Source organism: Haliaeetus leucocephalus, unplaced genomic scaffold, assembly GCF_000737465.1.
Source record: "Haliaeetus leucocephalus isolate CR32 unplaced genomic scaffold, Haliaeetus_leucocephalus-4.0 Scaffold0, whole genome shotgun sequence".
NCBI lineage: Eukaryota > Metazoa > Chordata > Aves > Accipitriformes > Accipitridae > Haliaeetus > Haliaeetus leucocephalus.
The window spans coordinates 3247370-3265639 of record NW_010972436.1 but is presented as its reverse complement, the minus strand read 5'-3'; the positions used below and the strand labels follow the sequence as shown (position 1 = coordinate 3265639).

Sequence of the window (18270 nt, the reverse complement as noted above, 5' to 3'; positions counted from 1 at the left end):
TGGTGGCCGTGGCCCTGAGGAGGGGCGAGGGCCCGCGGCGGGGCCGTTCTGGGGGGGGGGGCGGCCGGGCTGCGGCCTGTCCCAGGCAGCGCGACCGCCCCCCCCGGGGACGTTTCCCGCCCGCGGGTGACGGGCAGCGGTAGCAGCGGCTGAGGAGACGGAGCGGTTCGTGTGGGGACCCCGCCGGACCGACCGCCCCCCGCTTTTCCTTAAGTACGGTAGTGTAGTCGCCAGTGTCACCATCACCCGGGGGCAATAGTGGTTTTAATTTTATGTTGAGTTAGTATAGGCAATCGGTGTTCTGCCGTGGTATTTCAGCTCTTTATAGCGTTCAGCACTTCAGTATTGTTACCTTTTTGCTGGACTGTATGAATCGTCCGAATTTAGCGTGATCATATGTTGCCAAAGTGACGCTTTGTGGAAAAACACACAACAGCCTGTTAGTAATAGCGTCAAATTGCTGGCATTCAGGTGTGATGTGAGATGTTTTTACCATGGCAAGTTTCAGCCGAAATAGAGTTTTAATTGCTTGAAATTCAGAAAACGGATTTTTGAAAATCAGTATCTCCAACTAATTAACAAGAGCGTACTTAGTAGTAAATAACATACAGAGAGGAAGTTGCTTGCTATTTGGTGTTTAATAGCTTCAAACTTCTCTTTAACATACTATACGACGTTTGACAGGAAATTGTGGAGATAGGTATGCTTGGGTAGAACCATTCCCCATAAAAAGTGGGATGGGGCCATTTATATTAAAATTTAAGATTACTCCTACAATTTAATATCTTCACGTGTGTCAGCCTGTCTGGGTTTATTCATCTGTTACATGCACACATACGTGAAAATATATATGTCCATTTTTTTCCATGGAGCTATGTTTAAGCATATTTAGAGCAGGCTTATAGAAGATATCTGCCTTTTTACTGTATCAACCATATTACTTGTTTTAATTTCATTAGCAAGTCTGTTTTGAATTTGAAATACATAGGAATCTCACCTGTGAGTCCTTACAGTTAAGATAATCATCTTAAAAGTAAGAAATTACGTTAAGAAAATGTTTCTAGCATTAAGAAAATTAACCAAATTGCATTTTGATTTAAAAGCATTGAAATGTAAACCTTGTAAAATAACTGAATCCACACTCTAATTATCTCCTTTTTTTCTTTCCCTTCCCTTCTTTTTCCAGATGTGAGTGAGGTCAGTATAATTATTTCGTATCTAATATGTAACACTCAACTTCAATTAACAGGCTAGACTTCTTTTTCGTGGCAGTATTATTTACTAATGTTAATTCCCAAGATGGTCATGGAAAGATACCGATTAAATCCTGATGGGACTGCCTGAAAATGTACCCACCCCAATTTCTCAAGTGGGACGTCCTTTTCTAAGAGACTGCCTTCATAGGTGTAAAGACCATGAGGAGAAAGTAACGGAGCAGTGGTGTTTGGACATCATACCTGGCAGTTTGGATTGGAGATTACTCTACTTTAAAGCCAGTCTTACAGTCTAAATTTCATTGCACAGAAGGATTATGGAAGAACGCAGGTGTGACTTTTTATGTCAGTTTTGTAGGCTGTAATAGGTATAAAATTGTCAGTCTTCAACAGAATGTTCTAATGTAGTTACATGTATCTTTGATATATAATAAACTTCTAGCCTTCATAGTAATTTAAAACCATACGGCATATTTAAATATACTGTACTGAGAAAAATTATGTAAGAAGTTGAGTCTAAGTTTGTACATTATTTTAGTTTAAAATATTGGGAGAAAGTGTGTCTTTTTTTTTAATTCTCTTCTTTATTTTTTCCAGACACCTGCAGGGCGGAAGGTAAGCATTTTAATTTTTCTTGTGTGGAAATGGAGATGATATCAGATATTCTTAGGCAGATTAATATTTTGTTGAATATTGGATGAAGGGAAAAACAACCACATTCATTATTTCCAGTGTTCCCTGAGAATAGCAGTAGTACTGAGATGAGTAGGAAGTAAAAAGGAGGAAACGATGGCTGCAACATCTTAACAGCAGGGTAAATCCAAATATTGGATATAAGCTGCTTTACCCAAGAGCAGAGCTAAGCCTACCAAGAACTAAACTGAGTTCCTTTGGAAAAATTTACATGAATTGAAGAGTACAGCAATATCCATACAGGTCTAAAAGGCTAAATAGTTTCTGCTTTATTTCTAAAAGTCACTACTGTTAAATTAGAGCCAGTTATCCAGTAGAGACTAAAACCAACTTTGCAAGTACTTCTGTGGACTGTACAGTGATAATTTTAACTGACATAGTAATGACAGTGACTAAAAATCAATTTCCAAAAAGTTACTGTGGAAAAAGAATATGCTGTCTGTGGAAAGTAGCTATCGGACTTGTATGTGCAGTCTGCTTTCCCTTTTTCATGTACACTAATTATTTTTAATGTATCTGTTTCCCTGTATCATCCTGGAAAATTTCCACGGTAACTCATTAAGTTTTATTTTCTTTCAGCAGGGCCCTAGAGGAGACAAAGGGCCACAGGGAGAAAGGGTAAGGAATTAGATTGACGTTCATCTGTTTGTGATCTTTGAACAGCGGTTGTTGGAAGACAAGTAGGAAAAAAACTAAGTTTAGGCATTGATGTGAGATTAAATGAATGTACCTGTAGAAGCTTGCATGTACAATTTCATTAAAAAGAAACCAAGTCACCTGTGTACCAAATTCTGCCCCAGCAATACCTCACCAACCTAATTGTGGTCATTGTGCCTGAGCAGATGTGGTTGAGTTCAGACAGCAACCTAGCAATCCAAGTGATGGTTTGAAAAACTTTTTTCCAACTGCCCATAGTGGAAATAGTGCATGAAAATGCAGAAGGGAAAGTTGACACATAAAGATGTAGTCTTTGAACAATATGGCATGCGGATAAGCTTTCTATATCAAACCCGAATAGACAAAGCTAGCTTTGAGGATCATTCATTATCTGTGCCTCCAAAGATGGCTTGAAAAAGCTCTCTTCTTGGCAGCTAGGCATTTGTCATCTACCTTCTATTAGTCAAAGCAGATATTGTACTGTTAAAGGCTACTGTAAAAGTAACCATAAATAAGGACAGCTGAATACCTTAATTGTAATGTTAATTCATATTGCTGATATCTGCTTTTCGGATTTGCTTCTCCGTCTTTGCTGCTTTTTGTAAAGTGGTATTCTGAAATTCACATCCTTATCTGGACAGTGTGTAGTTACCATGTGTCTTTTTTGTATCTTCTAAAAATGGAAATGCCATACTACTGATAGGTAGCTCTTGAAGATTTCTTAGATCATAATATGCTGAAAAACATAATGGGAACTATTAGTATATCTGTATAGTCCACTGGATATTTGCTTTAGGCTACCACTAACTGAATTTGTTTAATGAAATGAGATATATTCTTTGTCCTGAAGGCAGCAAACCTAATCCTGCTCCTTTAGAAATCAGTAAGACTTTTATTATGGATTTCATCTAGCACTGAACTAGGTCCAAAATACAGACCAAATGAAATGCCTCACCTCAATTGCCATGATGGCAAAACTTGACCAGTTTTGTGCATTGAGGATGAAAAAATATAAGGGCAAATGTTGCTGGACTGAACACATGTAATTTCAAATTACAAAAATAATTGTAAAAAGTTCCAACAGTGGTAGCAGAGTGACAGTATCAAAAGAGCACTGCTTTATTGTCACTGAATTTGCAATTATACCAGCAAATAGTCTAGACTGATTAAAAACTGGCCTTTGACTTACTCTGGATCTGTGTTAGTTTGTACCAGTAGGGCTGACCTCTGCCAATCCTCAGTTGGTCAAATTTTAGGCTCTCACTAACAGAATGTGACAGGCTGCGTGGGTTCACATGGGTCACTTGGGTTTCACGGGTCCAAACTTTGGTCGCTTAAACTGAAACTTCCCAATTTGGAGATTACACTTTGGTAGCATGGCCCCATAAATCTTCTTAAATATGAAACTACAGTAAATATCTGATATGAGGTGTAGCAAGACAATGTAAATTCAGGCTATACTTATTTTCTAAAGTTAGCCATTTATTGAAACTGCATATATAGAACTGCTGTAGTGTGTGCTGTAGGTCCCTGGTTGTTAATGAATTTATCACTTCAGAGATTTCTTTAGCTACTTCTAATGTTCACCTTATAATCCTCTTTTTGACTCTAGGGTCCACCAGGTCCACCAGGCAGAGATGGTGAAGATGGTCTACCAGGTCCTCCAGGCCCCCCTGGTCCTCCAGGTCTTGGCGGAGTAAGGCATCCAAACTTTCTATTACTGAAACTGATAATCTCTGCTTTGTGACTAAGACTAAATGCATATCTGCTGGAAAACACTGATGTTGCATTGGAGAATAGAGGAAACATTCTCTTGTGATCTGCAAGAAACTGATGGTCCCAGTTCTGATGAAACTCTCCTTGGGATGTACATTTTCCGTGGCAAATTTGGATTCTGTATTCAACAGGGAGTTACGCACAGGAGCAAATCAACCCTGTTAATTAGCATTAAATTTATACGGCCATAATATGTATGGATTAGGAATCAACTAAATGAAACCTGTGCTGCTAAGCAGATGGGGAAAAGAAACAACACTTTGTGGCTGGGTTCAAGAAACAGCAACTGTATTGGAATAAGCTGAAGAAGCCTACCCTTAAGCTGAAACTCTATACTTAAAAGTCCTTTAGAATTTTAGAATATCTTCCTTTAGAATATTTCATTTCTATCTATATTCATGCTGCAGAATGTAAGTGGACTGTGTCGCATACACACTTTCTGCAGAAGTGTCCATCATGTATTCTCTACAGAATACTGGCTTTAACTCTTTGCTTGACGTTAGCTTGCACAGGGAGCATGAAGACATAGTGTCATATTGGTCAAGTTTAGTAAATCATCCTGTATGGAAGAATACTCTTTTGCCTTCAATTTGAATAGCAATAATTTGTTTTCCTATTAGCAACCCCCAAACTGCTTTCATTAATTTCTATTATTTTTATATGCTAAAAAAACAAAACAAGCAAGAAAAGGATTTTCAATTGTGTTGTATAGAACTTTTTTCCATTTTAGTGAAGAGCGAAAACATACTCCACAAAACTAGATGTATATTTGCCTACAAAACAAAAAGATCAAAAATCCAGTGCAGTGTTTCTGAGGCTGCACGCTCCTCAGATCTTTCTGAAGCTGAAGGACCCACCTCATCCAATAGTCAGTCAGGGCTGGTACATGGAATTTTATTTAAGCAGTGCAGTGAAAAAATATGCATAACTTCCCTCATTGGAAATTAGGCAGAATGATTTGAGCGTTTCAAGAAAGTTTTCAATTTTAAATGAGCGCTGAGTTTACATTCTTAATTTTCAGTTCACACTATTGCAGTGCCTCTCTATTGCTACTGCATAGATACTTGAGGCCATTGTGTGAAAGGGCCTTCCTAGTAAAATAAAGTCTTTCTGGAAACAAGTGAATAGAAATATATTTATAATAGGGCCATGTTTACTGAGCTTTACATATGCTGCTTTAACATACCATATAGCAAGTATAGCAAGACATATGACAGTCAGATGTAGGATGATAATTATCAATACTTTTTAAAGTAAAATTTTTAGTATTTTAATTTCAAACTTTTTATCACCTACAGAACTTCGCTGCTCAATATGATCCATCTAAAGCCGCTGATTTTGGCCCAGGACCTATGGTAGGTATATGATTTAGTACTTGATAACTTGCATAAATAACATGTTTAGTATTTTCCTTTGAGTCTAATCGAGCTGTATTAATGCAAAGCATAGTGTTAAAATTAGTGTTTTGATCATCTGTTGAGTCAGACTGTCAACTGATCCTTTGATGTAGGACAATGTGAAGTGTTTGAAATATAGTCTTAGGACTTGAAATATGGTCTTGGGACCGTATATTTAACTTGAATATAGCACTACTGGGTCTTGTGCTTTAATTGTGTCTGACCACACTTTTATGAAACAGTGAATCTCATAATCTGATGTCAGATAACACATGTACTTTGATACAGTATTACTTTACCCATATTGAGACAGAAGATTGTGTTTTAGGAATAAGATCGATTGTAAAGCTGCTCTCTAAAGCAGACATAGGTCTAGAAAGTAACTCAGTATCTCAGCTCTGGTTGGTGACCATTTTTCTCCCATGGGTGTACAACCCTTTTGATATCCTTGGATAGCACAGGTTTGGTAGGAAATTGGCCACCATGTTTGGTTCTCAATAATTGAATGTTAGTACTTGCTATTAAAAGGCTATTCTGAGGAGTAATCTTTATCAGTTACTGTATACTATTCCAAATGGATATTTAAGGAGTCTATTGCCTTTCCACATAAATTTCTAACCCTTCCTGATGTTAGCAGATATTTTCAGTGCACATAGATAACAGAATATGGGTTGAATTCACCACACACACTGACATCACAGACGATGCATCTGATGGGTGAGCAGCAGGATGAGGGCTGCCCAGGATTATTCTGGGTCCAGTGCTTGTTTCCATTCCTGAAAATAGTGTAATATTAAATGAATTTTTGAAAATATTTTTGCATCCATTTAGATACCTAATATAGAAAAATAGGTGTATCTTTAATCAAGTTCTGCCCTCAGTGTCTGACAATAAATCAGAAAATGTAGATGAGGATTTATTCAGGGTGTCACAATTGCTAAGTTCCAATTTTTGAGTCAGTTAGGGTTCATCTGACAGCAACAGCAGTAGATTCTACCTACTGTGAGGAAATTTTAAGTTTCATAAAGAAAATGTGAGTGATTGGGAAGATAGAAAAGGAGGGAAATACAATTATGGAATATAATTTGTGAAGAGATTCACAGGGCTTATGCAGCACATATGATTCAGACTGTCCAGAAGCCAGTATTTTTCCTAGAATTACTGCATATTTTTATAGCCACAAAATTGCTTTAGCTTCCATAAGTAAATGCCTGTATATAATATGCATTTATTCCCCTTAATAAAAAGTATTCAGTCTTACGGGAAAGCTACATAAGCCATTGCAAAGCTGGCAACATGATTTTAATCTTGTAATCAGAAAATCTAAAAGATTTCCTGAGAAAGTTTTAAAACCAGTTAAAAATATAATGATTTCTATTGAAACATCTTATAAAACATTCATTTTGATAATAGAAAACTCAATTAAATTTCAGTTCAAAGCTGCTTGCTTACTAAAGCTTCAGACAACTGTTAAAGTTCAGTAATCTGTGGAAATTTCCTTTTTAAAAGTGATTTTTGACCCCTTTTTTTTTTAAGGTGTACGTAAATTCTAAATTCAGTCAAGAAGAATATGTTAGTGACTTATTTTGGAGGTGAAATGAAGAGAATTTAATCAAAAACAGAAAACAATGAAGTATTTAAATAGAAGCTGATGGTTATTTGAAATAGTTATATACACAATATGTATAAGAGTTGTTTGATTTCTTTCCGAAATTGTGTGTGAATGTCCCAGTTCATGGTAGTACTGCCACTTACACACCTTTATTTTCCCTTTTACCTCTCTACCATTTTAATGATCTTATTATCCAACATCTGTTCTTGAAAATCATGATAAAATTGACAGGCCCAAAAATACAACCTTTCTTAATGTGTTGTTATGACCCTCATCTTTAAGCTCTGGAAAGTCATGCACAGGAAGGGAGAGAGTACATAGAAGAATGAACCAGTGCACTTGTTAACAAACCAGAATAGATTAACAAGTCTAATTTCAAAGTTCCTAGCCATAATGGTACATTCCTAATCATTTTACTGGATTCTGTGCTGGTTCATTGCCGTTAGAAGATCTGTTTGCACTTGGACTGCCTGTGCAAATTCATGCAGATCTCTTAACTTCCTCTAACTTGATTTGGACATTGCACACTGAAAACTGCAATGCTTACCAATTTTTTAGGAATACCAGGAATTGGTGTTACAGATGAGTTTATATAATGGTGATTTTTTTTAAAGATTTTGTAATTTTTCTCCCACAGGGTTTAATGGGACCTAGAGGCCCACCTGGAGCATCTGGACCCCCTGTAAGTACAGTCTCGTCTCTCCTACTGACTAATTAACATTGACATACCTGTAAAATCACAAAATAGCTTGGTCAAACACTAACAACATCTCCCTCCTCTTCTAGGGTCCTCCTGGTTTTCAAGGTGTTCCTGGTGAGCCAGGTGAACCTGGTCAAACAGTAAGTACAGTTTCACATACAGACACTGTTAGCATTAGAAATAGGACGCCAAAGCAGGCTTGTAATGCTTAGGCCCATTTCTCCTATCCATATGCACGTCCTTGAATGTTTGAATTGAATATTCCTGCTTGATCCTGTTACAGAAACAGAGATGAACACTCAGATTCAGACTCCTTCAGATTGGAATCATAAAGTGCAAAGTCAATTAGGATCCAGCTGTGCCCCAACTCAAGTCAGAAACCAGTGAAAAGACTTATCTGAAGAATGATGCTTTAAGCAATCCTCAATCTATTTTTAACAGGGTCCCCAGGGTCCTCGTGGTCCCCCTGGTCCTCCAGGAAAGGCTGGTGAAGACGTAAGTGGTTATTAAATGTTTCTCATCTCTTTTGGGGCAGTGATTCAACTCTAATATTAGGTTATTGTTAAGCTAAGCATTCTATTGGCCATAACTTTTACATTGTTCTATAATACTGGGTAGAATAAATAAACCCCTGAAATATTTTTTTACAGTACAAGAGATGCTGTGTGTTGGAAACATACAGAAAAATGGATAACTTCAAAACCTGTCAAAATACATTATTTAGCTTCATGAATACAGGGAGAAGGAAACTTGAAAGCTAACAAGCTCTCTATATTTATTGAAAAAGAGAGACTTTGCCAATGTCTTTTCTTTTTTTAATGGTTTATGTTGTTGTTTTATGAAGTGAGCTTTCCTTCTTAGTGCATTATTACTGCATTTTTTAGGGTCACCCTGGCAAACCTGGAAGACCTGGTGAGAGAGGTGTTGCTGGCCCTCAGGTATGTAGTGATCTACTGTATACAATACAAAACAGTTTTCTTATCAGTGAAACCTAACAATATTTCTGAATTGCACCACATTAACAACATACTAATATTCCCTATATGGATTAATCCAATTTTGGTTCTTAGCTTCAGGGGTATCATATAGTTATGTTTTTGTTTTGTGTTCCACCTCTCACCCCCCCAATAAAATTAGTGTAATTAGAACAGAAGTGATATAGTGACGAGTTACACAGGAGCAGGTGAGCAGGCACCTTGGCATAGAAAGCTAAAACAGCTGTGCTATCACATGTTAATGCATGAAATTTCTGAGATTCAGAACTGGAAAATCAGGTTGATTACTGTTAGTCTTGGAACAAGTCTGGTCCTGGGAGGTTAGGAAATGGACTGTGTTCCTCACTTGAATGATCACAGCCCAAATCTAGTCATTAATTTTATTGAAAGACTTTTTCTTTCTTTTTAACTGCAGTATATAATAGGAGAGACAATCATTCATGCACTGTGTGTTTTTAGGGTGCTCGTGGTTTCCCTGGAACTCCTGGTCTCCCTGGCTTTAAGGGAATTAGGGTGAGTATATACATACTTTTTCCCTGAATAGTTAAGACTGACAACTCTTCAGCATACTGAAAACCCCTGAGTTAGGAGTGCATGAACCTCTTTGAAGGTTTTAATATCTCCTGATATGAAAGACTGATTTTTTTAAAAAATAGTAAGATTATATTAGGAAAACATTTTGTGTGGAAAGAAGGATTTACCTTACAAGACTAAGAGTTTGCGTATAGCCATTTGTGGGAAAATATATATTAATATTTATTTTTCTACTCAATATAGGGACATAGTGGTCCGGATGGTCAAAAGGGACAACCCGGTACTCCTGGCAACAAGGTACAGATGAAATCTGAAAATGTAGGATGCATTCGTAGCTCTTTCTAGTGAAAGACATATGAAGTCCCCTCCAGTCAGTCTTCCATGTTGTCATTAAACACTGACCAGCTGCAATAACCTAGAAGTCAGTGGATCCATGTAGGACATATACATGCATCTCAACATGAGAAATCATTCCTGGAGCCTTATTCTTGAGCCCTCTGTCAAGTTAGTACTTTCAATGAGTAAGAGCTGCAGAATTGGGCTCCTGATGACTGACTATCCAGCAGCACTTAGGACTGATTTTGCTATCTCTGCTTTTCTATGGATTGTATTTTGCATTTTCATGGGGTTTTTTAAAGCACACTAAAATGAAAACATCTAATTCTTCTACAAAATTCTGCTGTGTGAGACACATGCTCTAGTGTAAGGATTTCTGCTAAAAGTTTGGATAGATGCAGTGCTCTTCTGAGTTAAGGCTATTTGATCTTCACAGTCGTTTCCCTTTTTACCATCTTCAGATTAGTGCACATTTGAACACTGTTGTTAAAAAAAAAGTTTTTAAATATGGTCTAGAAACATCTCTAGCAAACTCTTCCTCTCTTAGTTTCTTCTTCTCCCATTCCACCCCAGTGCCTAATAGCAGTGTTCTTTAAAAAACATGACTGCAATATTGGGTCGTAGGAAATTTTAATGCTGCTGCTCCTATTCACAGGAGATTTGTATTCAAGAACTTTTAAATCTAACAATGAAAAGTTCAAATACTAATTCTCCCTCTTGCTTGTTTCTAAGAGCTTAGCACTACTTGTTCATAGAGCTATTAATTGTAACATAGCATTCTCCAATATCACTGCAAGCTGTTAACCTTCAGAAAAAGTTTGGTAAAGAGGTAGCAAACACTCTGTCCAGTCACTGGAGATTAAAAGCAGGTAAAGCAATTAAGTAAAGGAAAGAGTAGTTATTAGCAAGAGTGCTAATCTGACTGGAAAACACAAGCATAATAAACCAAGGTCACTCATGACATAACTCTGCTGAAAGCAGTGATGAAGGCAAAAACTTGTGCTGTTTGCAGCATTTAAGACTAGGTGCATTCAGATATATTCAGGATACAAGTGGTGTAGGACAAATCTTGTTAATATAGACCAGCCTAGACCAACTGCAGGCTTGCTGAGAGTCATGTTTTAATGGCTGTTACTCATATCTCGGTATTTTTGGTCTTAAGTTAAAAATACCTGAGGCCAACCCTTATTTCCAGCCATTTGACAGGAACTTTGTCAATTTAAGGCAAAAGAAAGCATCACTCTGCTTCTGCTCTAGCTAAAAAAAAAGTTGCTGATTGATCTGAATTGGTAGTTGACTATCCAAGCCCTATCTCTTAGGTGTGTACTACAGAGTAAATATCAGAATAAAGAAAGGGGGTAAAGAAAGCTGACATGGGTAAGAGAAGCAACTTCTTTCTGGTCCTCTTCTTCTAAGAGGATTCCAACTGGCCATGTTCCAGTATATGCAGGGACAGTCACAGTCTCTGCACCCTCAGGATCTGATGTGCTGTTATTGTATACTGTGGTACAAGTGCTACAGAAGACAAAGACGCTAGGATCCAGCAGTTGAATATCTATCTAGATGGTGTTGTGCTATCTGTCCAAAGCATCCTTTAAGTAACTCAAGCCTGCAAACTTTTTTTCATAGGGAGAACCTGGTGCCCCTGGTGAAAATGGTACCCCAGGACAACCTGTAAGTATTTACTGCTGCTGTGGACAATGATAATCTGATAGATATGGTTCAGCCAGCATTTTGGTCAATTTTTGTCATCAGTGACACTCCAGGTAGCTGTATACTCTAATGTAATAGTATGTGAATATTTAGAACAGAATTGCCTGGCTGCAACACACTTTGTATAGAGACTTAGAAGAAGAAATCTTTATCAGTGAATAGATATAAATGAGTTAATTTAATTTTTTCTTCAGGGTGCTCGTGGTCTCCCTGGTGAGAGAGGAAGAATAGGTGCCCCTGGACCAGCTGTAAGTGACTTCCCATCTGTCTGTTTGTCGTCACGACCAGCCACTAACTGTGGCTTTCTCTGATCTTCGAATCTCTTTTCAAAATATTTATCATGTTCTCTCCTCACAGGGTGCTCGTGGAAGTGATGGCAGCACTGGCCCCACTGGACCTGCTGTAAGTTTCGGTCTTGATCTTTGACAATCTGGTTCCATTAGGCCTTGTGTCCCTCTTTCTGTTTATAGAGGATTTCATGGGCTTCCGAGAAGTCTATTGTGTGGATGTTTTTAACACAGTTCTTTGTTGCTTATCAGCCCATCACAAAAAAAAATCAGTAAAACATAAACCCTTTGCAGACAATATCCTGAGAGCCTCAGGATTTATATTAAGCACATCTGTATCAAAGGAACCAGATATTCTCTCATTTGCACTGGTGAGTTCATAGGGAAACACCCAATGAACAGAATTCTCATTTCCAACAGTCTAACAGAACAGTTCTCATCCCAAAACTAAAGAGACTTTATACCTTTTAACAGATATGTATCATGCATGTGTTGCAGATGTGTATAATTACATACACCCTAAAACTATTAGATGCACTCCAGGACACGGCTTTGCATCTGCAACATTGTCCTGTCTGACTAGCAGGAGCTAACCTTTTTCATTCGCCACTGATACCTGAGTTATGTGAGCTAGTGTGAAAGGCCAGTAAGATCCAACTGTCCTGATCTGACTGGTAAACAATAACTATTCTAATAAGTGCTAATCCAATGCAGATTTGTTCATTTAAAAGGAGTTAATGTTGCCATGGCATACCACTGACTTCAATAAACCTCATTTATTTCAGTGAAATAAATGTGTGTACAGGGGTATAGTTTTGAAGCTGTAAAAAAATTCAGGAATAGCGCAGAATAGTTTTTCCTTCCTGCCTTTAGCTTTGCAAAAGTTGGTTTTAATACTCCTTGTCACTTGAAACATCTGTCATGCTTTAACAGAGTAGAATGTTAGCGTAGGTGTGAATTTTGCTTTAGTTCTCCCATATGGGGTATTTAAAAAATACATGTGATTGGGCATTTAAATTGCAGGCAAATAGAGACCTTATAGCTAAGATCTGATGTTATACTTTGTAGTAGAACCAAAACATTTTAGCTGTCTTGAAGGCAATTGAGTTGCTATGGGAGAAATATACTGGAACTGCTGATTGCAGAGGTGTTACTCTGAATGGGCAGCAGCAGAGAGTTGCATTGGGTCCCAGTGTCTATGCCAGGCTAAAGTTATTTTACACATACTTAGGTTGTGATGCTGTAAACATTCTGCATAGCACTTACTAACACCCTTTTTTTTTTAACTAAAACAAAAATAATTTTTTATTCTGCTTGCCACTGGGGATTTAAAACATAAAAAGAGTCACTGCAATGGAAATTCTGGAAGTTTTTTTCATGCGTATCTTAAAGGGCATTTGGGGTTTTTTTTCTTTGCTTGTGCAAAACCGGTGAGAATTCCAGGTACCCAGTTTATAACAAAAACAGTAGGTTATACAATGTTGGAAGCCAATTCCTCTTTGTTATACCAGCTGATCCATTTTAGTCCCTTGGATTTGTGAGGCAGTTTTAAAGTAAGTGTTTATAACTGAAAGATGTTAGCTCACAAAAAAGTAGATATCAGTCCCCAATAGCTATAGGTGAGTTGAATATTTCATTAATAAATGAAGAAAAACTATCCCTTTGTATTTGTATGCATTAAAGAATAACAAAGGCTATGAATCCATCAGTGTGTCGTATCTTGTGGTGTCTGGGTACCGTACATTAGGAAGCTTGTCCCATTCTAATTACAAATCTCACAGCAATAACTAGACATAGTAGAATCAGTAAAAGGGTCTCTTCAAGCTGCCATGCCATTGCCTTTGACATAAAAAAAACAAAACAGTTTAATGAAAGGGCACTGGGGCTGCACGTCTTCACTGCCTCAAAATGTATACTCTGGGTATGAATCAAGATTTCTAATCCATTCGCATGTTAGAATCAGCTCCTGGCCTCCACTTCTGTCAAGCCTGATCCAATTTCTAGTACAGTTTTATGGACCTCAATATAAGTTGTGCCAAGCGCTGGCTTGTAAAGTGGTGCAGAGATCTTAACCCTCTTCCCATGCCTGGAGAAGGACAAATGCTGTCGTCAACACAGGGCTCTTGTGTGTGACCCATAGTTCAGAAGGACTACTGGTGTGAAAGTGTACACAGTTACCCCTGCACAGTGAATGTGTTAGAACCAGCCACCTAAGACTTGCATTTGCAGGATGCAGTGCTCCCCTTCATTCATTGTGGGACTGTACAGCAAGAAATCTTGCCTTGCAGATGCCTGCCTCTGCCCATCCTATGTTTATTCTTTCTCAGGTGTTTGGCCTCAAGGCAAGGTTTTACCAATTGTTGCTTAATTCACACTTCTTTAGCTGCACTGCAAATGTTTTTCATCATTGACCTCACTCTTAACTGTTTGTAGTGAACCAAATCTGTCAGTTTGGAGTTACAAAAGGCAACTGATATTCTGAGATGGTAATGTGCTGAAGTGTCTGTGTAAATGTGCATTTTTTTAATCTGTTTACTTCAGCAAGCAGCGTGTTTCTGACATCATGGAACACCTTTACACAGCTGCTTTTCTTTCATTTCCTAGGGCCCTATTGGTGCTGCTGGTCCTCCAGGCTTCCCAGGTGCTCCTGGTGCTAAGGTATGAACATCTGCTTCTACTGGTACATTTGATAGTGAAGATGAAATATAGTAACTAGTATTGCTAGGCAGCAAAAAAACACCCTCTCTGAAATGGGAGTGCTTTCTTATCAGTTACGGATCAGGATGAGGATGAATCCCTACAGTATTTGGAGAACATCATATGTGAATGCTATTTTAAAATACAGCAGTTATTTTACAGCTAAAGATTGATGCGAGGCAGGTTCAGGAAGACACATACCCTCTTTGGGTTTTTTTACTGCTTTCTAAGTGGTGCAGTTGTATACACCTTCAAAGGGTGACATGGATCATAACAAATAAGAAAAGTAGCAGTTTATATCACTTTACAGAAGTAGTGGAGGACCAAGAAGCTGCAGTTGAGTATCAAGCTCTTTCCAACCTAAGTTCTTGAAATTACAATGGAAAAATTGCACTTAAACTTTTCAGGTTTAGGGCAGTACCATTTTGCTCTTGCAGACTATAACTTAGATGACTCAGTTTATTGCTTAGATCTTAGCATTTTTACCTGGGTAAGAGTCTCATTATTTTGAATTTTACTTTGTCCAAGGAAGGACAGAGGATTTGGGGCAACAGTATGCCATATACTGCATTTACAGATTTCACTGACCATTTGCCAAGAAGCTCAAAGCTGAATACGCTTACATGTAGTGTGATACAGTTTTTCACCTGTAACACAAGTATACAAACTCCATGTCACAACAGACAAAACTGTCATCTTGATCCACCTTTAGAAGAAAACAGAGTATTGTTTGCTAGACCTCTTAATATTAACTGCAGGAAAAATGAGGAAAAGTTGAGATCCCATTCTGGTTATTCCTGTCAAAAGGCAAGACTTTTGGAAACCATGAAGTCTTCTCTGATGCAGATGTGAGTGTGGTTACAGCATGTAATTTCAAGAGAAGACTGCCTACGTGTCCAGGGGGAACTCTGACTACTTTGAGAATTGCTGAAGAGAAGTTGCCATTGTATGCAGCTTTTTGTAGTAGACTTAGTGAATACAAGCTTCTGAGAGTAAAACTAAGAACATTTTTTTCTGTCATTTACTCTACTGTGAACACTATCCTACAGCGCTCTGATCAGGCATCAGTGCAAATGGCATCCTGAGGTGCAAGATAATGGTCAGTTAGTTCTCATACACTGTAAGGCATCTCAGGCCAATGCTGGAGGCACATGTCTGTAGATAATACTGGAGTCAGAATTCTGATTTTATAGATCAACCTTCTGTGTAATTCTTGGCGATAGCATAGCTTCTCAGATAATGCTGAGCATCTGTTGTTCCCGTGTTAGCCATCAGCTTTGATGGAGCCTAGCTAGACATCCCAGTTTCAGTGCCTTTAAAATCCAGTAAAAGCTCTCAGCTCCTTGATTTCCTGGCCTCTGAAGTGGGAGTATAAATACATGATTGTTGTCTTAATGTCAGGCTAATATGGGATTGCTCTACTATGGTCCTAACACTGATAGAGGGCTATGTCCTTCTCTCAAACAGGGTGAAATCGGACCTGCTGGTAATGTTGGTCCTACTGGTCCTGCTGGTCCAAGAGGAGAGATTGGACTTCCTGGTTCTAGTGGTCCTGTTGGCCCTCCAGTGAGTAACTTGCCAGACTTTATCTGTTGTCCGATGGGTGCACTTGAGACTCTGAATTAACCAGTATTGTTACCTTTCTTAATAGGGCAACCCTGGTGCTAACGGTCTTCCAGGGGCTAAGGGTGCAGCTGTAAGTACAGCCATACTCACACTTGTTTGCTCTAAAAAAACACAATTCAATTAATGCAGCAGATAATGGGCTTATAATATGTTTTCCCCGCTCCGTTGGACAGGGTCTTCCTGGTGTTGCTGGTGCTCCTGGTCTGCCTGGTCCCCGTGGTATTCCTGGTCCCCCTGGCCCTGCTGGTCCTAGTGGTGCTAGAGGACTTGTTGTAAGTGACCTTGTATATTGTATGTCTTCATTTAAAAATTGGACAGTGTCCACAGTTGTAAAAGATTTCCTCTGGATATATTTTTGTATTTAACACAGACATTTTTTCTTATTCCACTATAATTAAACATTGTAGTTCGTTTCTGTGTCTCACTGCTTGCTTCAGATGCTGAGACTGAAGAGGTTCATTTTGCATTCCCTTTGAGTGCAAGGTCTGTTAAGCTGTGTTCATAGTATCAAGAGAGATGTGACAGCAATCTAACAATAAGGCCCTCAACAGGTATCCTCAGTAGAGGAACCAGCCCTGAATGTGTCATAGTTCAATTACTGTCATTTCTAAGCATCTTTAACGTTTGTTTTCATGCCTGTTAAGCCAAAAATGCAGTTATGTTCATTGACCATGTATCACAATAGAGGCAGGCATGGCACTGGATGATTAAAGAGTTTTTTGATTCATGAAAAAGCTGTCCAGGTAGAAGAAAGATTTTTGGGATGATGCTTAATTCTGTGATCTCTGTTTTGGACTCTAGGGTGAACCAGGCCCTGCTGGTGCCAAGGGAGAAAGTGGTAACAAGGGTGAGCCTGTAAGTATGGCAACATGTGAAGGTTTTTTCAATGAAAAAGCCTGATAGTTACTTGCAACACAGCATCTGATTTCTTCTTTCTCTCTGTTTGCCTGAAATAGGGTGCTGCTGGACCCGCTGGCCCTCCTGGTCCTAGTGGTGAGGAAGGCAAGAGAGGCGGCACTGGTGAACCTGGCTCTGCTGGTCCCCCAGGCCCTGCTGGTCTAAGAGTAGGTTTTCTTTTTGTGTTCCAGAAGTAGAAGCAAAAATGAAAGAGGAAATAAAGCTAGAGTCACAAAGGCAAATTAAGTAATTATGAGTAATTAAATTTACATTAATGCTGCTAAGAAAAGATCATTTGCAATTCTGAGCCTTTTGCTTAGTTGGGACCAAACCCATTTTTGCTTTGTGTTAATGCTGTTTACTATCTTATCACTGAAGTAATTAGAGGTTGCTTTGATTTATCCATTGTGTAATATTTAGTGAATTATCTTTGATTACTCTTAAAGCTTTGTGATGGAATTTAACTGCTTAAACCAGATAATTGGCTCACACATAATGTGATGCAGAAGGTTTCCATTCAGTGTCTTCAAGGGTGCCTAGTACCCTTTTCATGGGGTGAGGAAACACTCCATGAACTTCAGGAGGCATGTGGCTTCATGCAGGAAAAGAATTCACAGGAAAATAATAGGAAAAATGGCAGTGTTTCCATCAGATTTTTTGGGTAGAGATATAGATTCAGTATTGCATCTTGGGTATGGTGTACAGTCATAGAGAAGCCAGTAACTCTCTATAGAGAAGTGAAGGTGAAACTGTGTGGGCCAGGCTGTGGGATCCTAGCTGCTGGCTAGAGCCACTATTAGATTACAATGAACACTGAAAATGCTCTGATATAAGCAGATTAGGACTTAAAGAAATCTAAAGGAAGTAAGAGAGATTTCTTTCACAATATACATTTTCACTGAGGTGTGTGTGCTTAGAGCTGCACTTACCTCAAATTCAACAGACCTGCTTGGAAGGCTAAAATTTAGTAAGCACTCTACACCTTACAGGAACAGATTTCTTTCTTTCCCTTTCTTGATTTGTTTTGTGTTCACTTGTAGGGTGTGCCTGGATCTCGTGGTCTCCCTGGAGCTGATGGAAGAGCTGGTGTCATGGTAGGACTTTTGTCTGGGTCACTATTTCTAAACTGTCTTCTT

The 18270-nt window shown here is 38.5% G+C and overlaps 1 protein-coding gene across 1 annotated transcript in view; it reads left to right on the top strand.

Annotated features, from left to right (window-relative positions):
• The window catches only part of COL1A2 (collagen, type I, alpha 2), a 42077-nt gene that overhangs the window by 1398 nt on the left and 22409 nt on the right, over positions 1-18270 (top strand). The window contains exons 2-22 of the mRNA XM_010570018.1: positions 1187-1197; positions 1812-1829; positions 2490-2525; positions 4177-4260; positions 5639-5695; positions 7987-8031; positions 8136-8189; positions 8491-8544; positions 8934-8987; positions 9504-9557; positions 9822-9875; positions 11544-11588; positions 11822-11875; positions 11985-12029; positions 14519-14572; positions 16079-16177; positions 16263-16307; positions 16411-16509; positions 17039-17092; positions 17194-17301; positions 18175-18228. Coding sequence (XP_010568320.1) covers positions 1187-1197; positions 1812-1829; positions 2490-2525; positions 4177-4260; positions 5639-5695; positions 7987-8031; positions 8136-8189; positions 8491-8544; positions 8934-8987; positions 9504-9557; positions 9822-9875; positions 11544-11588; positions 11822-11875; positions 11985-12029; positions 14519-14572; positions 16079-16177; positions 16263-16307; positions 16411-16509; positions 17039-17092; positions 17194-17301; positions 18175-18228 — 1178 coding nt within the window. The remainder of the gene's footprint in view (positions 1-1186; positions 1198-1811; positions 1830-2489; positions 2526-4176; positions 4261-5638; positions 5696-7986; positions 8032-8135; positions 8190-8490; positions 8545-8933; positions 8988-9503; positions 9558-9821; positions 9876-11543; positions 11589-11821; positions 11876-11984; positions 12030-14518; positions 14573-16078; positions 16178-16262; positions 16308-16410; positions 16510-17038; positions 17093-17193; positions 17302-18174; positions 18229-18270) is intronic.